The 21393-nt window shown below is 32.5% G+C and overlaps 3 protein-coding genes, 1 non-coding gene and 1 pseudogene across 6 annotated transcripts; 3 read left to right on the forward strand and 2 right to left on the reverse strand.

The window, feature by feature from the left end:
- Positions 1-148: 148 nt before the first annotated feature.
- Positions 149-740, reverse strand: LOC110814639 (multifunctional methyltransferase subunit TRM112 homolog A pseudogene; annotated as a pseudogene).
- Positions 741-878: 138 nt separating this feature from the next.
- Positions 879-6380, forward strand: ATRZ-1C (RNA-binding (RRM/RBD/RNP motifs) family protein with retrovirus zinc finger-like domain-containing protein). Of its 3 annotated transcripts, none has more exons than XM_088212486.1 (4): positions 879-995; positions 1225-1394; positions 5167-5693; positions 5937-6380. In XM_088212486.1, exons 2-4 carry the CDS (start codon positions 1284-1286, stop codon positions 6175-6177), a joined length of 879 nt encoding a protein of 292 aa, XP_088068612.1. In that variant the 5' UTR covers positions 879-995; positions 1225-1283; the 3' UTR covers positions 6178-6380. The 3 variants fall into 3 exon arrangements, with proteins under 3 accessions (XP_088068612.1, XP_088068610.1, XP_088068611.1); XM_088212484.1 differs by lacking the exon at positions 879-995 and adding an exon at positions 1929-3964 and having other exon boundaries at positions 1244-1394; XM_088212485.1 differs by lacking the exon at positions 879-995 and adding an exon at positions 2033-3964 and having other exon boundaries at positions 1246-1394.
- An 821-nt stretch (positions 6381-7201) lies between these two features.
- Positions 7202-7273, reverse strand: TRNAM-CAU (transfer RNA methionine (anticodon CAU)). Its single transcript has one exon. It is a non-coding gene; the product is annotated as a tRNA-Met (tRNA).
- An 8155-nt stretch (positions 7274-15428) lies between these two features.
- Positions 15429-18013, forward strand: LOC110814665 (Major facilitator superfamily protein). The gene is made up of 2 exons (XM_022042213.2): positions 15429-15915; positions 16333-18013. Exons 1-2 carry the CDS (start codon positions 15590-15592, stop codon positions 17831-17833), a joined length of 1827 nt encoding a protein of 608 aa, XP_021897905.1. The 5' UTR covers positions 15429-15589; the 3' UTR covers positions 17834-18013.
- A 2258-nt stretch (positions 18014-20271) lies between these two features.
- LOC110814653 (uncharacterized) lies at positions 20272-20772 on the forward strand. The gene has a single exon (XM_022042197.2). It carries the CDS (start codon positions 20362-20364, stop codon positions 20575-20577), a length of 216 nt encoding a protein of 71 aa, XP_021897889.1. The 5' UTR covers positions 20272-20361; the 3' UTR covers positions 20578-20772.
- Positions 20773-21393: the final 621 nt, after the last annotated feature.

The raw sequence follows: 21393 nt of genomic DNA on the forward strand, positions 1-21393 counted from the left end.
AAATCCGAGACAATCGCAAATAACTCTTGGATGGGTTTCTAGACACTCAGTGGTCTCGGCTTCAAGCTTGTCAGGTGATTTTGAATACAGTGAACTGTTTAAGAGTAGAAAATTGTTTCTTTTACATACAAGAAATAAGAATCAAGGATTGCTCAAAACACTCGTTTAAAATAAAGTTAAAATTCGATAATTAACAGAAAATATAACAGACGATTATCTTAATGAGATTTAATTGTACTTAACAATTTCATATATTGGAAGGAATTATCTTTCTCAAACCTCGTCTTCATGAAGCAGCATATTGGGAATCCCTTTGCTTACAGGAAATTTTCTTCCAGTTTCCGGACAAACTAGAGCACCCTCCACCAGGTGAAGCTCCAGAAGCGCATGATGGAACTTCCTCAACAATTCGTATGATTCGAGTGCCGAAGACTCGGGCGCCTCATCGGGAAGCTCCCCATAACCCATAGTCCGCGCAGCCCCAACCAGCGCTTTCCAATCGATTTTGGAGAACATGTTCCTAAGAAAATCGGCGTTGAAATCAACTTCCTTCTCCACAACTTGCTCCACTTCGATACGGAGAGGAAACCCGCAGGTCACTCCCTTGATGTTGGAAGATAGCATATTGTGAGTAAGTAACCTCATTTCTCCCACACAAACACTATCTCTGTGGCTCGCTCTGCTTCTTTCGCTTTCCCTACAATGGCGGCAGCAACCAGACTGTTTTTGCCTTCTATTTAATATATATATATATATTTCCATCTTTAGGGTGAAATTGATCCCTCTTTTGGGGTAATATTTTATTGAACCGGGTCAAAAGCCCAAAACAGAATGGGTCGGAGCGAGTGGTTCTCGGTCTCTGCATAAAACAGTTGTACCTGTTGACGCTTTTGCCAAAAGGTACAACCATTCAGTTCTTGAAGGAATTGTCTAGGGTTTCATATATTCACTTAAAATTCACAGTTTATCTTTCTCCGTATCCAGGTAGAGAGAAGGTATCATCTTGCTCTTCCTTCCTGTTAAGTCCTTTGTTTCAATTTTATGATAAACAATTTTTTTGAAAGTAATCTTATCATAAACCTAGCTAGGCATTGTTTTCGAGGGAACGATTTTCTAAGGAAGCAAACGGGATATTAGGGTTTTGAGTTTTTTTTTTTTCGTCAAGTTTTATTAGGTGCTTTAATGAATGCATATTTTTTTGCTGCTCGTGTTTGTTTGGTGTAGGAAATTTATGTGAGTAAGATACGTAAAGACAGAGACAGAGACAGAGACAGAGAGCGGAGATGGCAGGAAAGGAAGAGAACAGAATTTTTGTGGGTGGCTTGTCATGGGACGTTACAGAGAGACAGCTTGAGCATGCTTTTAGCCGTTTTGGCAAAATTGTGGAATCTCAGGTAGCCGCCGGCTTTTTCACCCTAATTTTCCTTTTCATTTTTGACTTCTGTTACATGATTTTGCTTTCGCGCTAGTTTATCATTTACTCGTTCTCGAGAAAATTGAAGAATATTTTGGCATCTTTACTTAATCCGCATCAAGTTAGCTGAGTAGTTTTGCGAGAGCCAAATGCTTGATGTGGGTGGTTGAGATTTTGTAATATAAGCAAGATTCTGGGCTTATATAGCCCCTATTTTCCTTTTTATATAAGTTATCATAGTATGTGTTAGAAAAATGAAGTTCATCCATCTCATTGTGCAACATGTTCAGGGTAAGTATTCATCTTAGGCATAGTAGGAAAGCGAAAAAACATTGTGAGATTATTTCATTTTATTCTTTGTTTGGGTTCAACTGAATAATAATATTTTGAGCCAATGACATTCTCATCCCCATACATGTGAATTCTTTTGGTTTTAGTTCTTTTAACATATATTTTTTATTCTGTTCAGGATGTTGATTTTTGTTTGCCTGTCTTTGTTTGTTTTACTGGAAAGCTGGTTATGATATGTTGAGATGCCGTAAATGGACTCTTTTAGAGCGTTTTTTGGTGAAAGTGATTGCTCAAGTTGCTGAAATTCAATGCTTCTTCTGTTAATAGATTATTCCTAATGGTCTAAATATATTCAAGCCTGGGAAGAATTCATATAACAGAATGGTATATGGAATGTCGTTTATGGACAGCAGCTGAAGTTAGTTATCTGATTTTGTTACATCTGCCATCTGGGAGAAAGAGTTATAATTCCAGTGGTGGGAGTTGCTAGACATAATTAGACCATCCTGTAATACTGAGCTGCCTAACCTGCAGGTCACATGATGTAGCACATTTTCAGATGTATTTATTTCTCCCCTGAATTGAGTTTTCACTGCTTGTATCCATAAAAGTGTTATATTAAGGAAGGGAAGGATCTAAATTAATTGATCAGTCGACAGGAAAAAAAAAATGTTCTTTCTGCTCGGCTTACTGAGGCTGGAATGTGTTATGAAGATTTTGTGGTATTGGATTGAGAAAAAATTTAAGCTAGGCCTTAATCCCTATCATACTGTGGATAATTTGTAGCTATGTCCTTCTCAGATGATCCAGAGGCCTCAGTTTTTTTGTGCTGCCAATGTATCATCTGGTCTTTGTAGTATTGAAGCATTCGACAAGGCTTCTGTGTTGCAAAGTCTTGTTGGCTTAACTCTCTCTCAGTCTGTTCTTCAACATGTCAGTCTCTGACTGCTTTAGTGATAGTGAGCCTGCAAGAATACTGCATCGTTTTGGAGCAAGTTTGTAGACATCATACAAGGTGATGCAGACTTTCTCAGGGAGCAGTTGTTTGCTTTTGCTTGATACCAGGATTCTTGTGTCATCTCAGCTTCATGATGCCCGTGATTCCTCCTTTGATTTTATGCATTCTGATTTCTATTTTTCTTGAACTTGTATGTTGATTTGTTGGGTTGGGAATCTTAACATCCTAAAAGAATGTTAGTACTTTCCGATTGCTTCAAGAAGATTTTGCCATTAGTTCCAGTGCAGCCAAGTCATCTTACTCCCACATATTTTGATGAATAGAGGGTCATACCTTTTGGGAAAATTGATTTAGTGTACCTTCACGTACTGCTCTTTGATGGAGCCCTCGGGACCAGGAACTGCCCTTTTCTTTTCAAGATTCAACTCTATTCTGAGTGGAACTGGTTTCTGCATGGTACGGAGAATCAGCAGCATTCCTGTTCTGACTTCCTTGGAGCAGAGGAATGGTAGCTTTATCACATCAGAGTTGACGAGAAGATTTTGCTGTGGGGTGATCAATCCTTCATAACCTGAAAGACAAAATCTGATTAAACTGAGTCTATAGCTGTTAGTGATTCCGTTCTTGCATCTCTCCTGCTAGCCACTAAGAGTACTGTATTTTGAAGTCCACTATGTGAAACTAACCTGATAATTTATGGATTGAATATGCACATCTTACTGGAAGTCTACGCCCTGAAACCTAGGTTAACAGAAGATATATCTTGCTATCTCTATCAGTTGGAAGTGGTGCCATCACTGTCCTTAGATTCTGCAATGCCAATGGATGCATGAACTGATTCTTGTAACTATTGAGAGATGGTAGAGTTATGGTTAAATTTTAATTAAAAAAGCTGATGGTGCTGGATGGTTATGTAAACCTCGTACTGATTGCTGGAAGATGATTAATAGAAGACATTTTGCTTTTGGGAAACAATAGCTTTTACTGCAAGATGGATGCCCACTGGACGTTCCAGTTATATTACATGGTGAATTGGTAATATTTTTTAATGCAAACTAATCAATACCGTTGGAAGTACAACCATATTTGATAATTGAAGCACTGATGATTGGTTTAGGTGAGATCATGTCTGCTATGAAGATAATTAAGTGTCTCTAGAGCTTATGTTGTGGATAAAGTGTGGTATTGAGGTCAAAAGCCCGTGCTATCAGATGAAAGAGAGAGTTTTGCAGTTTTCTTTTTTGTTTAAGAATTGGTTGCGATACCAAAAGAATTTTGATGTCTTACCAATATATGGAGAAGTAAGTTATTTGCTTATTACTCTGCTTTTGATTCAGTTCTACAACAGTTTGCAATTTAAGTTTTGCCTTATATTGCTTAGATAATCTGAGAAGATTTGGCTACTTTTTCTTGTGCACTCAACACATGGACTTGGTTTTGCATATTGATCTTTTTGGAACTTTTCCTTTTTAATGCTTATTTTTTTGAGATAAAACTTTTCCCTTTTAATGCTATTCCACATTGATCTTGAACTCTATGGCTATTTTGCATTCGTAGTCTGTGAAGATGCTTTTCTTTGATGCATTCAATTTTATCAGCTGAGTATATTTAACAGGTATAGAATTCTTTATTTGTTAATATTCTTTCCTTCCATTTTGCTACAGTTAATCTCTGACATTGAAGCCAGTTCTATGTTGTTTTGTCTGTCAGCAATGTAATTTATAAGATATGGTCAAAAGAATATGTTGACTGCCTCACTGGAGCTTTTCAAATAGACTAGTGGAGGTAGATTGACATATTGGCTAACCATGTGAATCAGTTATGGACTATATCTTTTAATGGAAAGGATATGGTGTATAGTAAGTTCCTACTATGAGCTAATAGCTAATAAGATATCTTTAAAACAATCATGTATAAAGAGCAGTTTGCAATATTCAATTTCAAAACCTAAGAGGTTTCTGAGAAAGTGGAATTCTGCAAGTTTTCATGATTTATGGTTGATTTTTGTTGACTGAGAATATGCAGAGAGAATTCTCTTTTGGCACTCTTTGCAAACTTCTTGGCCACTAATGAGTGGGTGTCTGTCGGAGTACTAATTTATCGACAGCTACTTAATCTTTAATAGGTAGGCAGATTTATGCTTGATAATGTTTGTCCTTACTCAGTTAGAAGCCAGCCATCCATCGATGGTGTCATCCTAAGTTTTATTCTGGAATTTCTGTGCAAATCCTTATTTACTTAATAAAAATATTCCTAAGAATGGGATGTGCACAGCTCCATGAAGCTCTCAAAGTAAACATCATAAAAATCTTATATGGCACTAGATGTTATGCCTATTTTTTATTTTTGGTTGTGAATTATATGATTTTATTGCTTCTCTTGTACTAATCCATATTGAAGTAGGAGTTTATACATTATTTGTGCTGCATTGTATTACCAGTAACTGTTAGTTGCATTTGTGCTATTGCTTGGCATCAACTTCTTCAGTGTTGTGTTCGTTCAGATCATGTTGGAAAGAGATACAGGTCGTCCAAGAGGATTTGGGTTCATTACCTTTGCAGATCGCCGAGCCATGGAAGATGCAATCAGGGAAATGCATGGACGGGAATTAGGGGATCGAACCATCTCAGTGAATAAGGCCCAACCCAAGATGGGGGGAGATGATTTGGACCATGGCTATCGAGGTGGCTACTCTACTGGTGGCAGGGGAGGAGGCTATGGAGGAGAGAGGCGTATAGGGGAAGATGAGTGTTTCAAGTGTGGGCGTCCTGGCCACTGGGCCAGAGATTGCCCTTCAGCTGGTGGTGATCGAGGTGGAGCTGGAGGTACATTCTCTTCTCGTTCTAGGTTTGGTGGAACTGAGGGCCGTGGTGATCGCTTTGGAGATCGGGATCGTTTTGGAGATCGGGATCGCTTTGGTGAGCGGGATCGTTTTGTGGATGATCGTTATGATGGAGGACGCTATGGAGATAGGGATCGTTTTGACAGCCGTGATAAATATGGAAGCCGTGATCGATATGTAAGCGACAGGTATGGGATTTCTGACACTTTGATCATTTAGCATAGCGGATGAACGTTTCTTTTGGCAGTCTATAATCGATGTCACCTTATATGCCTAATCTTTTTCCATTTAGTTTTCTCTTGTTGTCCAATAGGAAATAATTATAAGATTGTTTCTGAATATTATCATTGTAGCTTAATGTTCGTTGTCAGTAGTGAATTAACCACAAAACAATATGATTGATCTGACATTGTGCTTCACCAATAATTCAGGTATCCCCCACCTGGAGATCGCTATGTGAGTGATAGGTACGGCAGTTCAGATCGTTACCCACAGAATGGTTATGGCAAAGAGAGAGGGTATGATAGGGATAGTGGCCTGCGAGGGGCTGGTGAAAGGTTTGGAGCTGGGGGACCAGTACGTGGTGATGATGGCAGAGGCTACAGAGGCAGGCCTGGTCCGTATGATCGTCCCAGCAGGGGAGGGCGACCTACTTCCTTCGACCGTTATTAGAAGAGTTTGATCACACATTGTGTGCTTATTTAACTTTTTTAGATGTAAGCGCTGCAGTAGGTACTCTGGCTTTTGGTTATCAATTATTAGGTCTGTGCAGGTGCTACGAAGAAATACCATTGGTGAATGCAAAACCTGATTTATGTTTTAGCTTTGTTGTTTGTTGCTGTTTTTGTTTAATAAGAAAGAGTAATTTTAGTGCATGGTCACAATCTCCTACTTCTACTTCGCTGGGAAAATAAGGAGCAAAAGATCAAGTGCAAAGTACTTGATTGATTGGGTTAATAGCATGGAGTAAGGGCTGTGGTGGGTGAGATTCTGATAGGTTTTGCCGAAATCAAAGATTTTAAATTTAGCATATATGCATCAATTATGAATGGATTTCACTTGTGTTAGTGGTTAGAGGCAGTCAATGAACTGTTTTGATGTCCAGTTTAGGTAAAACTCATTTTGATATCTCTTCCGACCTCGGTTTAGTCGGTTTAATGTGAGTTACAACTGTTAGAAGGACCCTTTGGTTCGACTGTCAAAATTGATTTTTAGAAAGCAAATTCCTTGCTATTTTCCTAACCCCTTTTGCTTTTGGGGAGGGGGGGGGGAGGTGTGTTGGGAGCTAAAGAATTGGTGATTGGTTTCTTCAATTGGAACTGACTGAAAAATCTAAATTAGTTTCTTGTTCATATATATATATATGTATGTATGTATAGTTTATAATAATATTATATTTTGTAATTTTTAAAATAATTAAAAGCATGATAAATATAACTTATTAACATGCAAATGTGCAGTACTTGGTGAGATATGTTTATTAAAGATGATTTTTTAAAGTTCACATTTTTAATGTAAATAAATAATCATGCGCTGAAAATTTTCTTGGAGAATTATTAAATATTCATTCAAAGCCTTATAAGTTTGCAGTGGGGTCCACGACGGACAAGCCAAGGTTGGACTGTCGACCTGGTTTGACAGATATATGAATGGCCTCGAACGACGCCGTTTTGATAAAATATGGGTGGAAAAAACTTATCAGAGCCAGGTTTCGATCCTGGGACCTGTGGGTTATGGGCCCACCACGCTTCCGCTGCGCCACTCTGATCTGTTGGACTTTGGTAATAATAAAAAGTATTTTAAGGGTCAGTAAATATAAGGTGCACAAATTTGTTGCAAATACACTTTTTCATCTTTTCATTTATAAAAACATTTCATTTTTTTTTTTGAAAATATATTCCTCAAATTCATAATTATTAAATAAATTTCTAAAAATATTTAATTTTCTTCTCTTTTCTTACTCATCTTTTCAGGCCCTTTTTCTTTTTCTTTTTTACTTTTTCTACTTTTTGATGATTTCTCCCACTCAAAAACTTATTCTTTACTCCACCCTTTTATTGTTTTTTCTTTAGTTCATACTACCCAATTTTTTTTTTTTTTTTTTTTTTTTTTTTTTAGAGATAACAACGAGCATAATCGAAACGAATTTTACTAAATTTGAAATAATAAAGAGTAAATCCAAATCTATACCAAACTTTGAAAGTGGTGTTTTTTGTTTTATTTTTAAAAGATTTTGTCGGATTTATGAATTATTCAGACATATTTAATACTATTTTATTATATTTTATATTTATATTTATAAAAAATTAAAAATATATTTATCTATGCATAGTAATAATATATACTAATTATATTGATTAAATATTTATGGTAATTTTTTTTTAAAAAATATATATATATATTGAATCGATTTTGAGCTTTGGAATATTAAATATAAATTCGTCTCAATCTGTCAATCTTTTTTTTTTTTTTTTTTTTTTACGTTAACTCAAATTCGATGCGATTCGAATATATATTATAAAAAATAAAATAAAAATAAAAAACTCGAAATGTAGTTGAGTTCAATCTAAATAATCCATCACTTTCTTTTTATTCCTCAAAATCAGTCACCTCCCAACCCCACTAACTTTGCTTATACTTTGAATTTTGTATTGTTACTTTGAAAGATTTGGTCATGAATTATAATACTCTAAAAAATAATAATGTAATAAAAATTGCATTGAAATTCAAATTAAATTTAAACAAATGAAATGACATTTAGTTATTGTGTTATTGAAAAGTAATTGATATTTTTATTCACTAAATATTGACAATTATTTTTCATGACAATTTCCCCAATTTAATTAAATAAATTTTGTTATAATATTCCAAAAAAAAAATTTATTATACACTATTCAAAGACATAGTAAAATTAGTGTTATAAAATTTTATTTAAAAATAGAGTTATTATATTGTAGCGCCCGGGAAATTGAAGAAAAAAAAAAAAAAAAAGGGAGGAGACACGTCAGCAGCCACGTAAGCAGACTCAGTCAGCAGTCTCGGCCAACCAGGACCTGCCACGTTGCAAGACACATCGATCCGGGACGGGCCACGTTGGCGATCCGCGTATGCGCGATCGGACAGCCCAGATCAAGCGTGCGATCGGACGGCCCAGATGGAATCGCACGGACGGCCCATATTCAATCAAAAACGGACGGCCCAGATTAAATCAAAATGGACGGCTGAGATCAAAAGGCAAAATGGTATAAATAAGACCCCCACACCAGACCACAAAACCCTAGCCGTCTGCCCTCGCCGGAGAAGACGAACCAGAAGCCGGCCGCCGCCACCCGCCGCTGCACCGGAGGGATTTCCGACCGCCGATCGAGGTAAATTTCATACCCCCGACTCGTTTTTCCATGCTGATTTCTCCTGTGGCCAAATCGGAGCTAAAATCCTAGCCAAACGGCCGGAAAACACGACCGAAATCCAGCGGCGCCGCCGCGCCCCTCCTCAGTTTTTGCCTCCGATGAGGCCCTTCCCGGCCTCCGTTTAATGCAATTTTTATATCACAGTGATCACCATTCTTTTCTCTACAGGTTGATCGGAGCCGAATCACCAAAACACGAACTTCACCGGAGAGCTGCTGCACCCGAGAGCACCGCTGCCGGTAAGCTTCGGTTTTCCGTAATTTTTTGGCCCCCCGAGGGCCCTAGAGTTATTTAATCGCAAGGATCGATGCAAGTGTGGCCGAATTCGACCGAAAACAGACGAAAACGGCCAAACCGAGGCGAATCGCCGCCGTGCCGGAATGCGATATTGGCCAAAAAGGGGCCCTGGGCCTAATTTGGGATTTTTTGGAACACGTGCAGGTACCAGTAGTGCGTTTCAGTTCCCCGAGAAAAATTCAAGGAAAATTAGGGACAGCTTGTAGGCGCATTGTGAAGCCGTGTTCGGACCCCGAAATGGGTAAGGACCCCTCACCCTATTTCCTATCACGGTATTAAAGTTCAATAAATGATAAAATGGTATTTCATGAATCAACGAATTTGTGAAATTGCTTAAGGTTGCTAATGGAGCCCGAGTCTAGTGTGTTTGTCGGTTAACAGTTATTTGACCTGTTTTACAGTTTTAAATGCAGTATGAGATTTAATGTTTTCATTTTATAGTTTCGTGTGCATATTTTACTGTTTTATTGATTATGGATTGAATGACTGAGATATTGATGCTGTATGTTGTCTGTTTGGCATAAATTACCGTTTTGCTTGTTTGTATGTGGATTGATGATGCTGACTGAGGAAAAAGAGAATGAAAGATTATGTAAATGGGTAATCGTATAATGTGGTCAGCCTGACTAGATATCTTGGGAGATGGTGGACGGACCGGGTCCGTAGGGAACCCTACCGGGATTGTGGTCTCCCATACCGGACGGGGTATGGAGATCTTATGTGTTTTGGCGCCCATACCGGACGGGGTATGGGGACGACCCGTTTCACCCTCATACCGGACGGGGTAATGAGGTTTATAGTTTTGGCGCTCATACCGGACGGGGTATGGGGACGACCCTGGAATATGATTTCAAGTGTTGAGGGTTAACGGGTAGTGGGACCCCTATGGATCCCCATGGATACTAGTGGGCTGGTAAATGGGAAAAATATATTGTGTAACGATTGAATTACGAAAGGCTTGATAAGTATTATGTTATACAGTTTATATATGATTTCATGATGATGATGATGTTATTACTTTCATATATTGTTTTGTGAATTTCACCGAGGTAAGTGAATGGTAAAGGTTTTATTATTGATAAAAGGATTTGTTGTAAATTATGCTCCATTGGTCTTTTTATGTTTTTTACCCACCTTTACCTCCGTGACGGTGAGATATCGTGAGTCTTTACTGGGCTAGTGTAGCTCATTCCTTATTTAATCATTTCAGATCAGGAAGACATTGTTCCCGAGCCGGTTCCGCATGAGGACGACGAAGGGGACGCCTAAAGACTCCATAGTCATATTCGTAGCTTTTACTTTAAAGTTTCTCCTTTAGGTAGTTTGATCTTTTATATTGTGAGCACGTTTTTGGTTTTAGTGTAAGGGGTGTTAATCGAATTTTTGACTTCGCTTCCGCATTTGATATTTTTAATATACATTCCATTTTAAATTTTCGGGGTTGTTACATATATTACCCTTAATTATTTACTTAAATTATTATATATTAATGTAATAAAATGTATTAGGTTAATTAGTTTTTCCTTCTTCTTCACCACCTAACATCATCAACTACAAACCCAAGTCAACCATAAGACTATCTTCTTATTTATTACCATGACAACCTTTTCTCTCTCTTATTCAATTTTTGTTTAAATATAAATTTATTATAAAAATAAAATATTAAATTTTTTAAAATGAAAAGTATAATACGTATTTAATGATTGTAAAGATCAAGAGAGTACTAACTCGTATCCATCAAGGCGTTAACTTTATCAACACCCTCTTTCTTAATTTCAATAATTCTTCAATTTATTTATATAAAGGCTCGAAACCTTAAGGGAATGAATATTCATATATTAAAATAACGGAATTATACAGTAAATTGATATGCCCAATAGAACTACGAAAATATCTATTTTAAAGAAATTAAAATAATATAAACAAAAATGAAACTAAAATTGTATGAGATTAACCTCCACTGAAAATTCAGATGAAGTCCCCGAGGTAACCTTTACTCTCGACCTTCCTGCTGTTGAGGATATAGATCTTGATTTTATTGATCTGAAATGATTAAATAAGAGAGATGAGTTATACTAGTATGATAAGAATGTCACACTAATCATTGATACGGACAACCGAATGTTGGTAAAAATTATGAAATAACTAATAGAGTCATTAGTTTAGGTAAATTCATTTAACATAAAATCGTTTATTTCATACTTATCATTATAAGTTTTCAAAATCGACATATGAAAACAATAACTCAAATAACATTATAAATTCATATACAAGTAAGCAAGAACAGTAACTTTTTTTTTTTATCTGTTTACTGGTACCTCTAGGAGTTTATAGAGATGTAATTCCTATGCGTGAACCCAATATTCAAAATTTTCAATTAACCGATCTTACACAAAGATTTAAAAATATTAAAATACAACCTGATACTCAACATTCTTTTGTGAAATGCAGATATAAGGATATGAAGAGAGTAAGACTCTTACTAAATCGAGAGGTACCAGTAATTTTTTTATTTGCACTTTGACCTCCTGTTTTTAATTTTTCTTTCAAAAATACCATCCGAACTCAAATTTTTACGTATTCTTCTCGAAATTATTTTTAATTTTGTTCCTAATTTATTTTTTCTCTAAAATTCAATCGAATTAAAATAAAATAACATTTTTTTAATAATTATTATATATATATATTCATAATTCCTAAAATTATCCCGACTCAATTTTCGGGTCCGGATATTACAATTTCAATTTATTATGTAAAGAATGTAAACTCTAATTATTATCTGTGTCCACTATTTTAATATATATTTCTTCCCTTAAAATTTCTAACTTTTACAATTTATTTCCACAATACTCACAAGATAGTAAGAAAAATAAATCATATATGTTTGAAAAATAAAATATTAAATTAATGATAAAAGAAAACAAGAAGATTTTAAAGGTTATGTATGAACTAAAAATTGACATTAATACATGTATATATATATATATATATATATATATATTATTTTAACTCTATTTAGGATTCTTGAAACAAACTTTTTTTATATAATAATGTACTATGTAATTGTTATATTATAATTGATTGTGTTTATCATATTTTCTAAGTCAATATGTATATGTGTGTATATATATATATATATATATAATTACTGTATATTCTAGATTTGTGTGCGGCTGAAATCGTAGATAGTTGACTAGTTGTGTATCAGATTGTGAAGTGAGAAAGTGATGCGAGGATTGGAATTTCATATGCAATACTTCCAATGCTTGGGGACACAAAAGTCTTCCCTTTGGGTGTCTGTTTCTACATCAAAGAATATATATATATATACACATATATATATACATACATACATATATATATATATATATACATACATACATATATGAAGTTTTGAATTAAAAGATCTGAAACCAGATGGATCAAATTGAAAATTTAGTAAAAGAAAGATTTAAAGATGGTGGTGAAGCATTCATGGAAGGTTTGAAAGGAGCATCTCAGGGAGTGACGATGACAGAAAGAGAGAGGTGTAAGTAAGTTAGAAGAAAGTGCACGTAGTTGTTTATACAACTTATATTATTCGTTGTTGACTTGACTCAAAAACCTATACATACACACACACACACACACACACACATATACATATATATATATATGGTGCCTACTTTGTACGTACACTGCCAGCTGCAAGTGTAAAAGAATCTCTATTTCTTGAATTTCACACTAAGATAACATGTTTGTTATTTTAATTGTGATTCTTCTCTATTTATATATATATATATATATATATATAAGATCAAAAAAACATTTTTTCCTAGTCAATAAAATTATTTTGTTGGTATCTTCCCTTCCACTAAATATATATATATATATATTAAAAATTATATATAACAACACTAAATCTACTTATTTTTTTATTATTAATTAACCCGTTAAAATAGTTAATCAGTCAAAATATTATTTTAAAACATCTTATTAATACGAACAAAATGAATCGAACTCATATTAACTTAAAAACTTTATAAAACGACAAATAATTCAAAGAATTCGGTCATAGTTCAAAATATTTTTCAATAATGTAGAAATGCCCAATTATAAAAACTACTAAAATATATATATATTATAAGTTGTGTATGTAATTGTGTGTGTGAGTGTGTGGGAATCTATATATATATATATATATATATATATATGTTAAATTTAACATACATATAATAAATATTTCACGTAATCTTTTTTTGTTAAGAGCATTATTTTCATTACTTGTATTTTTTTATCATTATGAACGTGTGGGGCTGCCTCCATATATCCCGGAGAGAGCCGACAAAACAATAACAAGCACCAGCTGTGTGTGGGAGATGGTAGGAATTTAATTCTATTAAAATTATATACACATATGATACGTACAGTACACAAACTGAATTTAATTTAATTTAGTAATTAGATCAATTTTTTTTTAAATTATTTTATAAATAATAATAATAATTATTATTCAGTATTAATTAATAAAATTTGAATTCATGTTGTTGTTATTATTATTATTATTATTATATTTTAAAATTGTTATACAATATAAATTAATCTCTCTCTAATTAAAATACGTGCCCTCCGTAATGGGTGATGTAATATTGTTTGATTAGGATATAATTTAATCAAGTAATTAATAATGGGTGGAGTAATTATCATATTTAATTACCTTATCATTTCTCTTAATTATATGTTTTTTTTTTCTAAACTAAATTTCAATTTGATAAGAAAATAAAATAGGGTTATAATAAAATTGTAATTACCAAGTTTTATTCGGTGGTGTTTGAAGTTAAAAAACAAGAAAAATCACTGATTAGATCACCTAATTTAGATAAATTTAACTTAATCTACAATTAAAGAGTGTTTGATTTAAGTTTATAAGTTAGTCAACAAGAGTTCATAAGTCAAAGTCAAATTTTTACACACATAGTAAACATCGAAGAGTTTATAAGTCAAATAATTATAAGCTTTTATCCTAAAGTTCTAGAAAGTTGGTTTTTACTAACTTTTTTTTTTTTTTTCAAACTCTTTAAAAAATAGTATGATTTTCTTTGATTATTCCACGTAAATTATCTATTATACTTGAAATTATAATTTATTTTTTTATTATTGGTATAATTTTTCTCGTAGAATTTTCTTTGATAATTTCACGTAAATCATCCGTTATTATTATAATTTCAACTCATGTCGTATTGCAGAAATAGTTTGAAAAACTTTTTATTTCCTTTTGTTTTATTTTTATCATTAAATTTTATTTAATTTATTGTTGGATTGTAAACCCACGAATCATTTGTAATTGTTTTCATTTCTTTCTCGAGTATCACGATTAACATATTGTAATTAATACAAAATCAAGTTACTAATCTTCGTACTCATATATCACTTGCACCTTTGCATATACATTATATACACAATAACTTAATTAGTTCTTATTCATACATTCCCTAATTAATTTTCATTCGCATGCCACGGATGTCGCGGGCACCTACTTTATGGTTATTATCCTCAATCAATTTTTATAATAAATTAATTTTAGTTTACGTAGTAATTCTATCTTTATTTTGATTAATGATAATTTATATTATTTTATTTTTTTAAATAAAAATTATATACATTTATATGTCATATGATATACATATACTAATAATAATAATAAAATAACGTATATTATATTTTTTTTTATTTTTTTCATTTATTATATTTTTTTAAAAAAATTTATTTTGTAATATTTATTTAATACTTTTAAATTATTGTGTAAGAAATATAAATTTCTCGAATCGTTATATATACATACACTAATAATAAAATAACAATTCTAAAGTATAAATTTCAATTTCATTAAATTGTTTCTGACATATCCATTAATTTTTAGTAATACATTTTGACATCTTCCTAACATATGATTTGATTGGATACCATGTTGGAATCATCATCTCCAATAATCAAAATGTTTTTTCTTGTGAATAATTTTGTTTTTATATATAAATACAAAAATTTCATACTCTCAATACACTTTAATAGCACAGAAACCCACCATTTTTGTACATATTCTTTTTAAACCCCATAACTTAATAAATTTCTTCTTCCACACCCCCAATTCTTCCGCGGAATCAATTAAAAGTCAACGATGAAGTCCTCTTGCGGTAGCATTCTTATCCACACGTACTCGCTCTCTCTTTCTCTCCCTCTCTCTCATCCACACCCAGACACTCTCTCCACGTCTGTATATATATACACACACACACACATTATATGTACCACTCTGCTTCTCTTTGTAAATCTACAACGATACCCACTAACGAAAACAGAGCATTGATAACCATATATACACATAAAGAAACAGATTAAAAATGGTAGTTGCAGGACATGGTACTACCATGAATGGTGGCGTTGGTGGCTCGGGTAACATGAAGAGCCTAGCCGTCCAAGTCATCACGGGCCGGTGGTTCATGGTCTTCGCTTGTCTGCTAATCTTGGCCGCCGCCGGCGCCACCTACATGTTCGGTCTCTACTCTCAAGACATCAAAACCTCCTTGGGTTACGACCAGACCACCCTCAACCTCCTCAGCTTCTTCAAAGATTTAGGTGCTAACGTCGGCGTCCTCTCCGGCCTCATCAACGAGATCACTCCGCCGTGGGTCGTTCTCTCCATCGGCGCCGTCCTCAACTTTTTCGGGTAAGACCAAGGAGTTAAAAATAATAATTTATAAATTTAGAAAACTTAACTAAGGAGTTTAGACACTTTATATTGAGTTAAAGATACACGTCTTCTGGTATTTGTTGGTGGTCATAGTTCTTGAATTAAAAGCCTTTTAAGTTTTCTTGTTGTAGTAAGTGGATTAAAATTAATTATTATCTATGAATTAGACTGTAATACTGAGTGTTTTAAGTTTTCTTATTACAGTTCATGGATTAGAATTAATTATTACTCATGTATTTGAAATTTTAAGAGTTGTATTAGTATTTATATACACAGCAATAAACACAAATTAAAAAAACTTAGTGTTTTAGTGGATTTTTCTTCTTCTTTCTTTCTCCTATTTTCAAGAAAGTATTAATTTGAATTTAACTTTAACTTTGAATACTTTTACAGTTACTTCATGATCTGGCTGGCGGTCACCAAGAAAATCTCAGCTCCCCAAGTATGGCACATGTGTTTATACATCTGCATTGGAGCAAATTCTCAGTCATTTGCTAATACTGGAGCTTTAGTCACCTGCGTCAAGAATTTTCCAGAGAGTCGTGGAGTTGTTCTTGGGATCTTGAAGGGTTATGTTGGGCTAAGTGGGGCTATAATCACCCAGCTTTTTCATGCTTTCTATGGCGATGACTCGAAATCTTTAATCTTGTTGATCGGCTGGTTGCCTGCTGCTATTTCTTTTGCGTTTTTGAGGACGATCAGGATCATGAAAGTGGTTCGTCACCCTAACGAGCTTAAAGTTTTTTATAATTTTCTGTATATCTCACTGGGTCTTGCTGGGTTTTTGATGATCATCATCATAGCAGAGAAGACAGCTAATTTTACTCGGAGAGAATTTGCCGGGAGTGCAGCCATGGTTATCTTCTTGCTCTTTTTGCCACTAGCTGTTGTTTTTGTTGAAGAACAGAAGCTTTGGAAGATGAAGAAAAATCTAGCCTTGAATGATGATTACCCTGTGAAAATTATCACAGAGAAGCCATTAGCGACCGGCCAAGATCCCACCCAAGATTCATCTGCAACTCAATCCTCATCATCAAGACCCGGAGAAGAAACTGATCATGAAATTGTGAAGAACACGCCTTCATGTTGGAGAACAGCTTTCAGACCACCAAACAGAGGAGATGACTACACAATCCTCCAAGCCCTTTTCAGTATTGACATGTTTATTCTCTTCTCCGCAACAATCTGTGGAGTAGGTGGGACATTAACCGCCATTGACAATCTGGGTCAGATTGGAACTTCTTTAGGGTACCCTAAAAAAAGCATAAGCACTTTCGTCTCACTAGTCAGCATATGGAATTACCTAGGGAGGGTCATGTCTGGGGTAGTTTCTGAAATTTTCTTAGTCAAATACAAGTTCCCAAGACCCTTAATGCTCACCATAATCCTCCTCTTCTCCTGCATAGGTCATCTTCTAATTGCCTTCAACATCTCTAATGGTCTTTATATAGCATCTGTGATTATAGGGTTCTGTTTTGGGGCGCAATGGCCTTTGCTTTTTGCCATAATCTCTGAAATCTTTGGTCTAAAATACTATTCCACTTTGTATAATTTTGGGTCTGTGGCTAGCCCAATTGGGTCTTATTTGCTTAATGTTAGGGTAGCTGGGTATTTGTATGATAAGGAAGCTGAGAAGCAGCTTTCAGCTTTAGGGCTTACCAGGAAGCCTGGTCAGGACTTGAATTGCACTGGGGTTAACTGCTTCAAGTTGTCTTTCATTATAATCACTGCTGTTACATTTTTTGGTTCTTTTGTATCCTTGATTTTGGTTCTTAGGACTAGGAAGTTCTACAAGAGTGACATTTATAAAAAGTTCCGAGAGCAGGCGAAGTCCGCGGAGACGGAGATGACCATGGCCGGAACCAGCGTCGAAACGACATCGATCAAGAACTAGATCCTAAGAAATTTTAACCCTAAGGTAGACACACATAGAACACATAAGATGACCATAATTATTATGTATCACAAATGTTGAAGTGAAGTTTAAAGATTTCAAATTCTCATTGAAAATTATTAAAAACAAAGTGTATCATATAAATATATATTATATATAGAGGCTAAACTACTTTTTTAATCTTTGTATTATATTTTTATATTCGATTTCATCTCTATTTTAATTTTTTATTAAATAAATATATATAATATATGACGTGAAAAATAATCATTTACTAAATAAAATATATTAAAATTAATGACACGTAATATCAAATATTAATAATATTATTGATAATTGATTAAATATATTAATTTAAATAATTTTTTAAAAATACAATGAGTAATTTAATGCAAAATTAAGAAAAAACCCATATCAAAATCAATTATTTTTTTAAAAAATGACCTATATACATATATATGTATATATTTATATAATTAATTAGTTGAGAAAAATTGTTCTTTGACCATGTTGTATAATTAAAATATTATTGGTCCATGACTGCATGTGGAAGGTGGTATTAATAATTAAAATTAATTTTCCCGTATGGAAATTTGGGTCTTACTAATTTATATTAAAATTTTGGATAATTTATTATTTAAAATAAAAATAATAATAAATCCTTTGAAAAAAAAAATATTCTTCACAAAAAATCAACAACTTCATTAATTGATATTGAAGAAATATATACATACATATATATATATATATATATCCTATATATAGATATTATATAGAGAAGATGACATATTCAATTTGACCATCTTGGTCCCAAATTTGCTTTTCAATTATTTGTTCTAGATGATTACTTAATTTAATATCTTCCAATTGCCAATGGAGTATCTTCAATATATATATATATGTATATATATATATATATATATATGTATATACACACACACGTGTGGCTTTCATGTTTTGCAAATTATGAATAGGTAATAATAATAATTTAAGAAAAATAAAATATATATAATTTGGAATTATGTATGTATGACAACTGTTATTTGTCCTTATTAATTAACATATTGATTTTATTATATCGGTCTTATCACGTAAACGTTTTAGGTGAAGATAGAATCTCAGAATTTCTAATATCATATAATATGTGTGTATATATATATGTATGTATTTATGTATGTATGTATGTTTTAATTTTAATTTTATTAATTTATGTGTATGACTAAGAATGAGTATTTAGCAAAAGGTTCTTGAGAGTGTAATTTACTCATTTAATTTAAATATATTTCTTAGTTTTTATTGGCCTAAAAGAAAGAGTATATAGAAAGAGTGTATGTAAGTTTTTATAAGTAAATATACCTTTGAATGGAAGATGAAGAAAGGATTCTAGTGCAATGAAGTGTGATTATGATTCGATTTATAATGAAATGTACTAAAATTTTAATCCGATTCACTTTTATGAAAAGTAAATTCGAACTCGTTCTAAACTTATTATATGTTTAATTTTTTTAAATCGTATCAAATTTATAGATTATTTTAGTTAATACTCGTCTAATCGTTTTATATTGATATTAAAAATAATTTTGTTTATTTAATTCTCCTATTTTTACATCGAAAACTTGCAAGTCAAACATAATTTTGTAATTCTAATATAGTTTACTTAACTTGATCTGATTCGATTTTTCGATTTAATTTATAATTAATAAATATTTTTAATTCATAATTTAGCTCGTGTGACTTTGAAAATTCCAAGCTTAAGACATGTAATATATATGTTTATATATGAATTCGTGCTAATTCATAAAACTTTGCCGACACTAATTCTATTGTTATTTTGTCAAAGATTTTTACGGGATTCTATATGAAATCGTGTTGTCAAAGATTATAAAAGTTGTCCTCATGTTATCGGCAATGGAAGACGTCTTGATTGCGTATCCGCAATTGGGTTCGGTGTATATAATTTCATTGATGATAAAGATTCTCTTACGGGTTTTAAAATGTTTCATTTAGTCAAAAATTATTGAAACTAAATCTAATTTATTCATCGTTATTCTTATTAAATTAAGTATTATAAATTAATTATTGTCAGTTTGTAAGAATGTACAATATTTTTTATATTTTTAATAAAATTTAAATTTATAATTTTTAAATAGAATATAAAAATTTTAATAATTAAACTACTGTATTTTTTTTTTTATAATTTTGTATATTATATAAATTTTGAATCAAAGTAAGTAGAATTTAAACTAAATTAAAAATGAAAATATCAATTGAAAACAATTTGATTCTGATATTAAATTATAATTAAATTCTCCACCAATAAAAAGAAAAAGAAAAAGAAAAAGTAGCCGTTAGAAGCTTGAACGTTAAGCCTACCCCACCCAGATCCAATACTCTTTTAAAAACCTAAAGCTTCCCCTGTTTTGCCATCTCCCCATCATCTTCCATCTCTGATCTCTCTCTCTCTCTCTCTCTCGTGTGCGTATATATATATTTATATAGAGATTGGATACAGAAAGAAGGGAAGAAAAATGGGTATGGTGGTGGTGATATCTCTGCCGTTGATTCTCTTCTGTATACTGCTTGGTTTCGGCTGCTACTTCCTGGGTAGAGCTAAAGGCAGACAAGACATCCGTACAAATCCTCAGGTTTACGGAGTACCTGCTCCTCCGCCCGGCGTCGCCTCCACCTCTCCGCTCACGCCGCCTCATCCCCATATCAAGCCAGACAACTCCGCCATGGTTTAAGAACCCAACCCGCACCTCATAATTTCTCTCTCTTCCGCATCTTCTCTTTTTGAGTTTTTTTTTTCTTCAGCAGTTTATATCGGTTGATGGATGTATAAGGATTACATATATATATATATATATATATATATATACGTGTCTGCGTCTGTGTTTGTCGGGAAACCTGTGCAAGAGTTTTTTTCTCTTTTCTGAGTACGTGCAAGTAAAGAGTTTCATTTCATCTATAAATATAATGTGGTATGAGGTGGAAAATTCATGATTTATTATTAATTAAACACGAAAATTCATTTGGGTACGAATTAATATTCAATAACAATAACATATAGTAAAATTATAATAATTAAATTATATATATTTTTAATAAATTATAAACAAATATATAAAAATAATAATCACAATAAAATAAAAATTTAACATAAATTTATTAATTTTTAAAGAAAATAAAATATTTAATTTTAAAATAAGTGAAGTATATCATAAATATTTATTTTTTTCAAGTAGAAGAATTCAATGCTTTCCAAAACATTTATAATTCTATATTTTAAAGTGAAAATATTATATATTTGATATATATATATATATATAAATTATAATAACAAGGACAATCACATACAAAAAAAAAACTATTAATCACATTTTAATTTATTTTACATGAAGTAAAAAGTTATATTTAAATTTAATTTATTAATAAATAATGAATTGAAGGAGCATTTGTGAAGAAAATTATATTTTGTAATTAAATAAATATTTATTTTATTTTATATATTGTAAATAATATTATTAATATAATTAAAAAATATATGATATATATATTAA

The sequence above is a fragment of the Carica papaya genome, chromosome 2 (assembly GCF_054855325.1).
Source record: "Carica papaya isolate Zhongbai chromosome 2, ASM5485532v1, whole genome shotgun sequence".
Classification (NCBI taxonomy): Eukaryota; Viridiplantae; Streptophyta; class Magnoliopsida; order Brassicales; family Caricaceae; genus Carica; species Carica papaya.

Excerpts from the sequence above, each read along its gene's own strand:
- LOC110814665 (XM_022042213.2), top strand. The coding sequence starts at position 15,590 with ATGGTAGTTGCAGGACATGGTACTACCATGAATGGTGGCGTTGGTGGC. Across the intron at positions 15,916-16,332 it reads GCCGTCCTCAACTTTTTCGG|TTACTTCATGATCTGGCTGG; the intron begins GTAAGACCAAGG and ends ATACTTTTACAG.
- LOC110814653 (XM_022042197.2), top strand. The coding sequence starts at position 20,362 with ATGGGTATGGTGGTGGTGATATCTCTGCCGTTGATTCTCTTCTGTATA.
- ATRZ-1C (XM_088212484.1), top strand. The coding sequence starts at position 3,827 with ATGTTGTGGATAAAGTGTGGTATTGAGGTCAAAAGCCCGTGCTATCAG. Across the intron at positions 3,965-5,166 it reads TCTTACCAATATATGGAGAA|ATCATGTTGGAAAGAGATAC; the intron begins GTAAGTTATTTG and ends GTGTTCGTTCAG. Across the intron at positions 5,694-5,936 it reads GATCGATATGTAAGCGACAG|GTATCCCCCACCTGGAGATC; the intron begins GTATGGGATTTC and ends CCAATAATTCAG.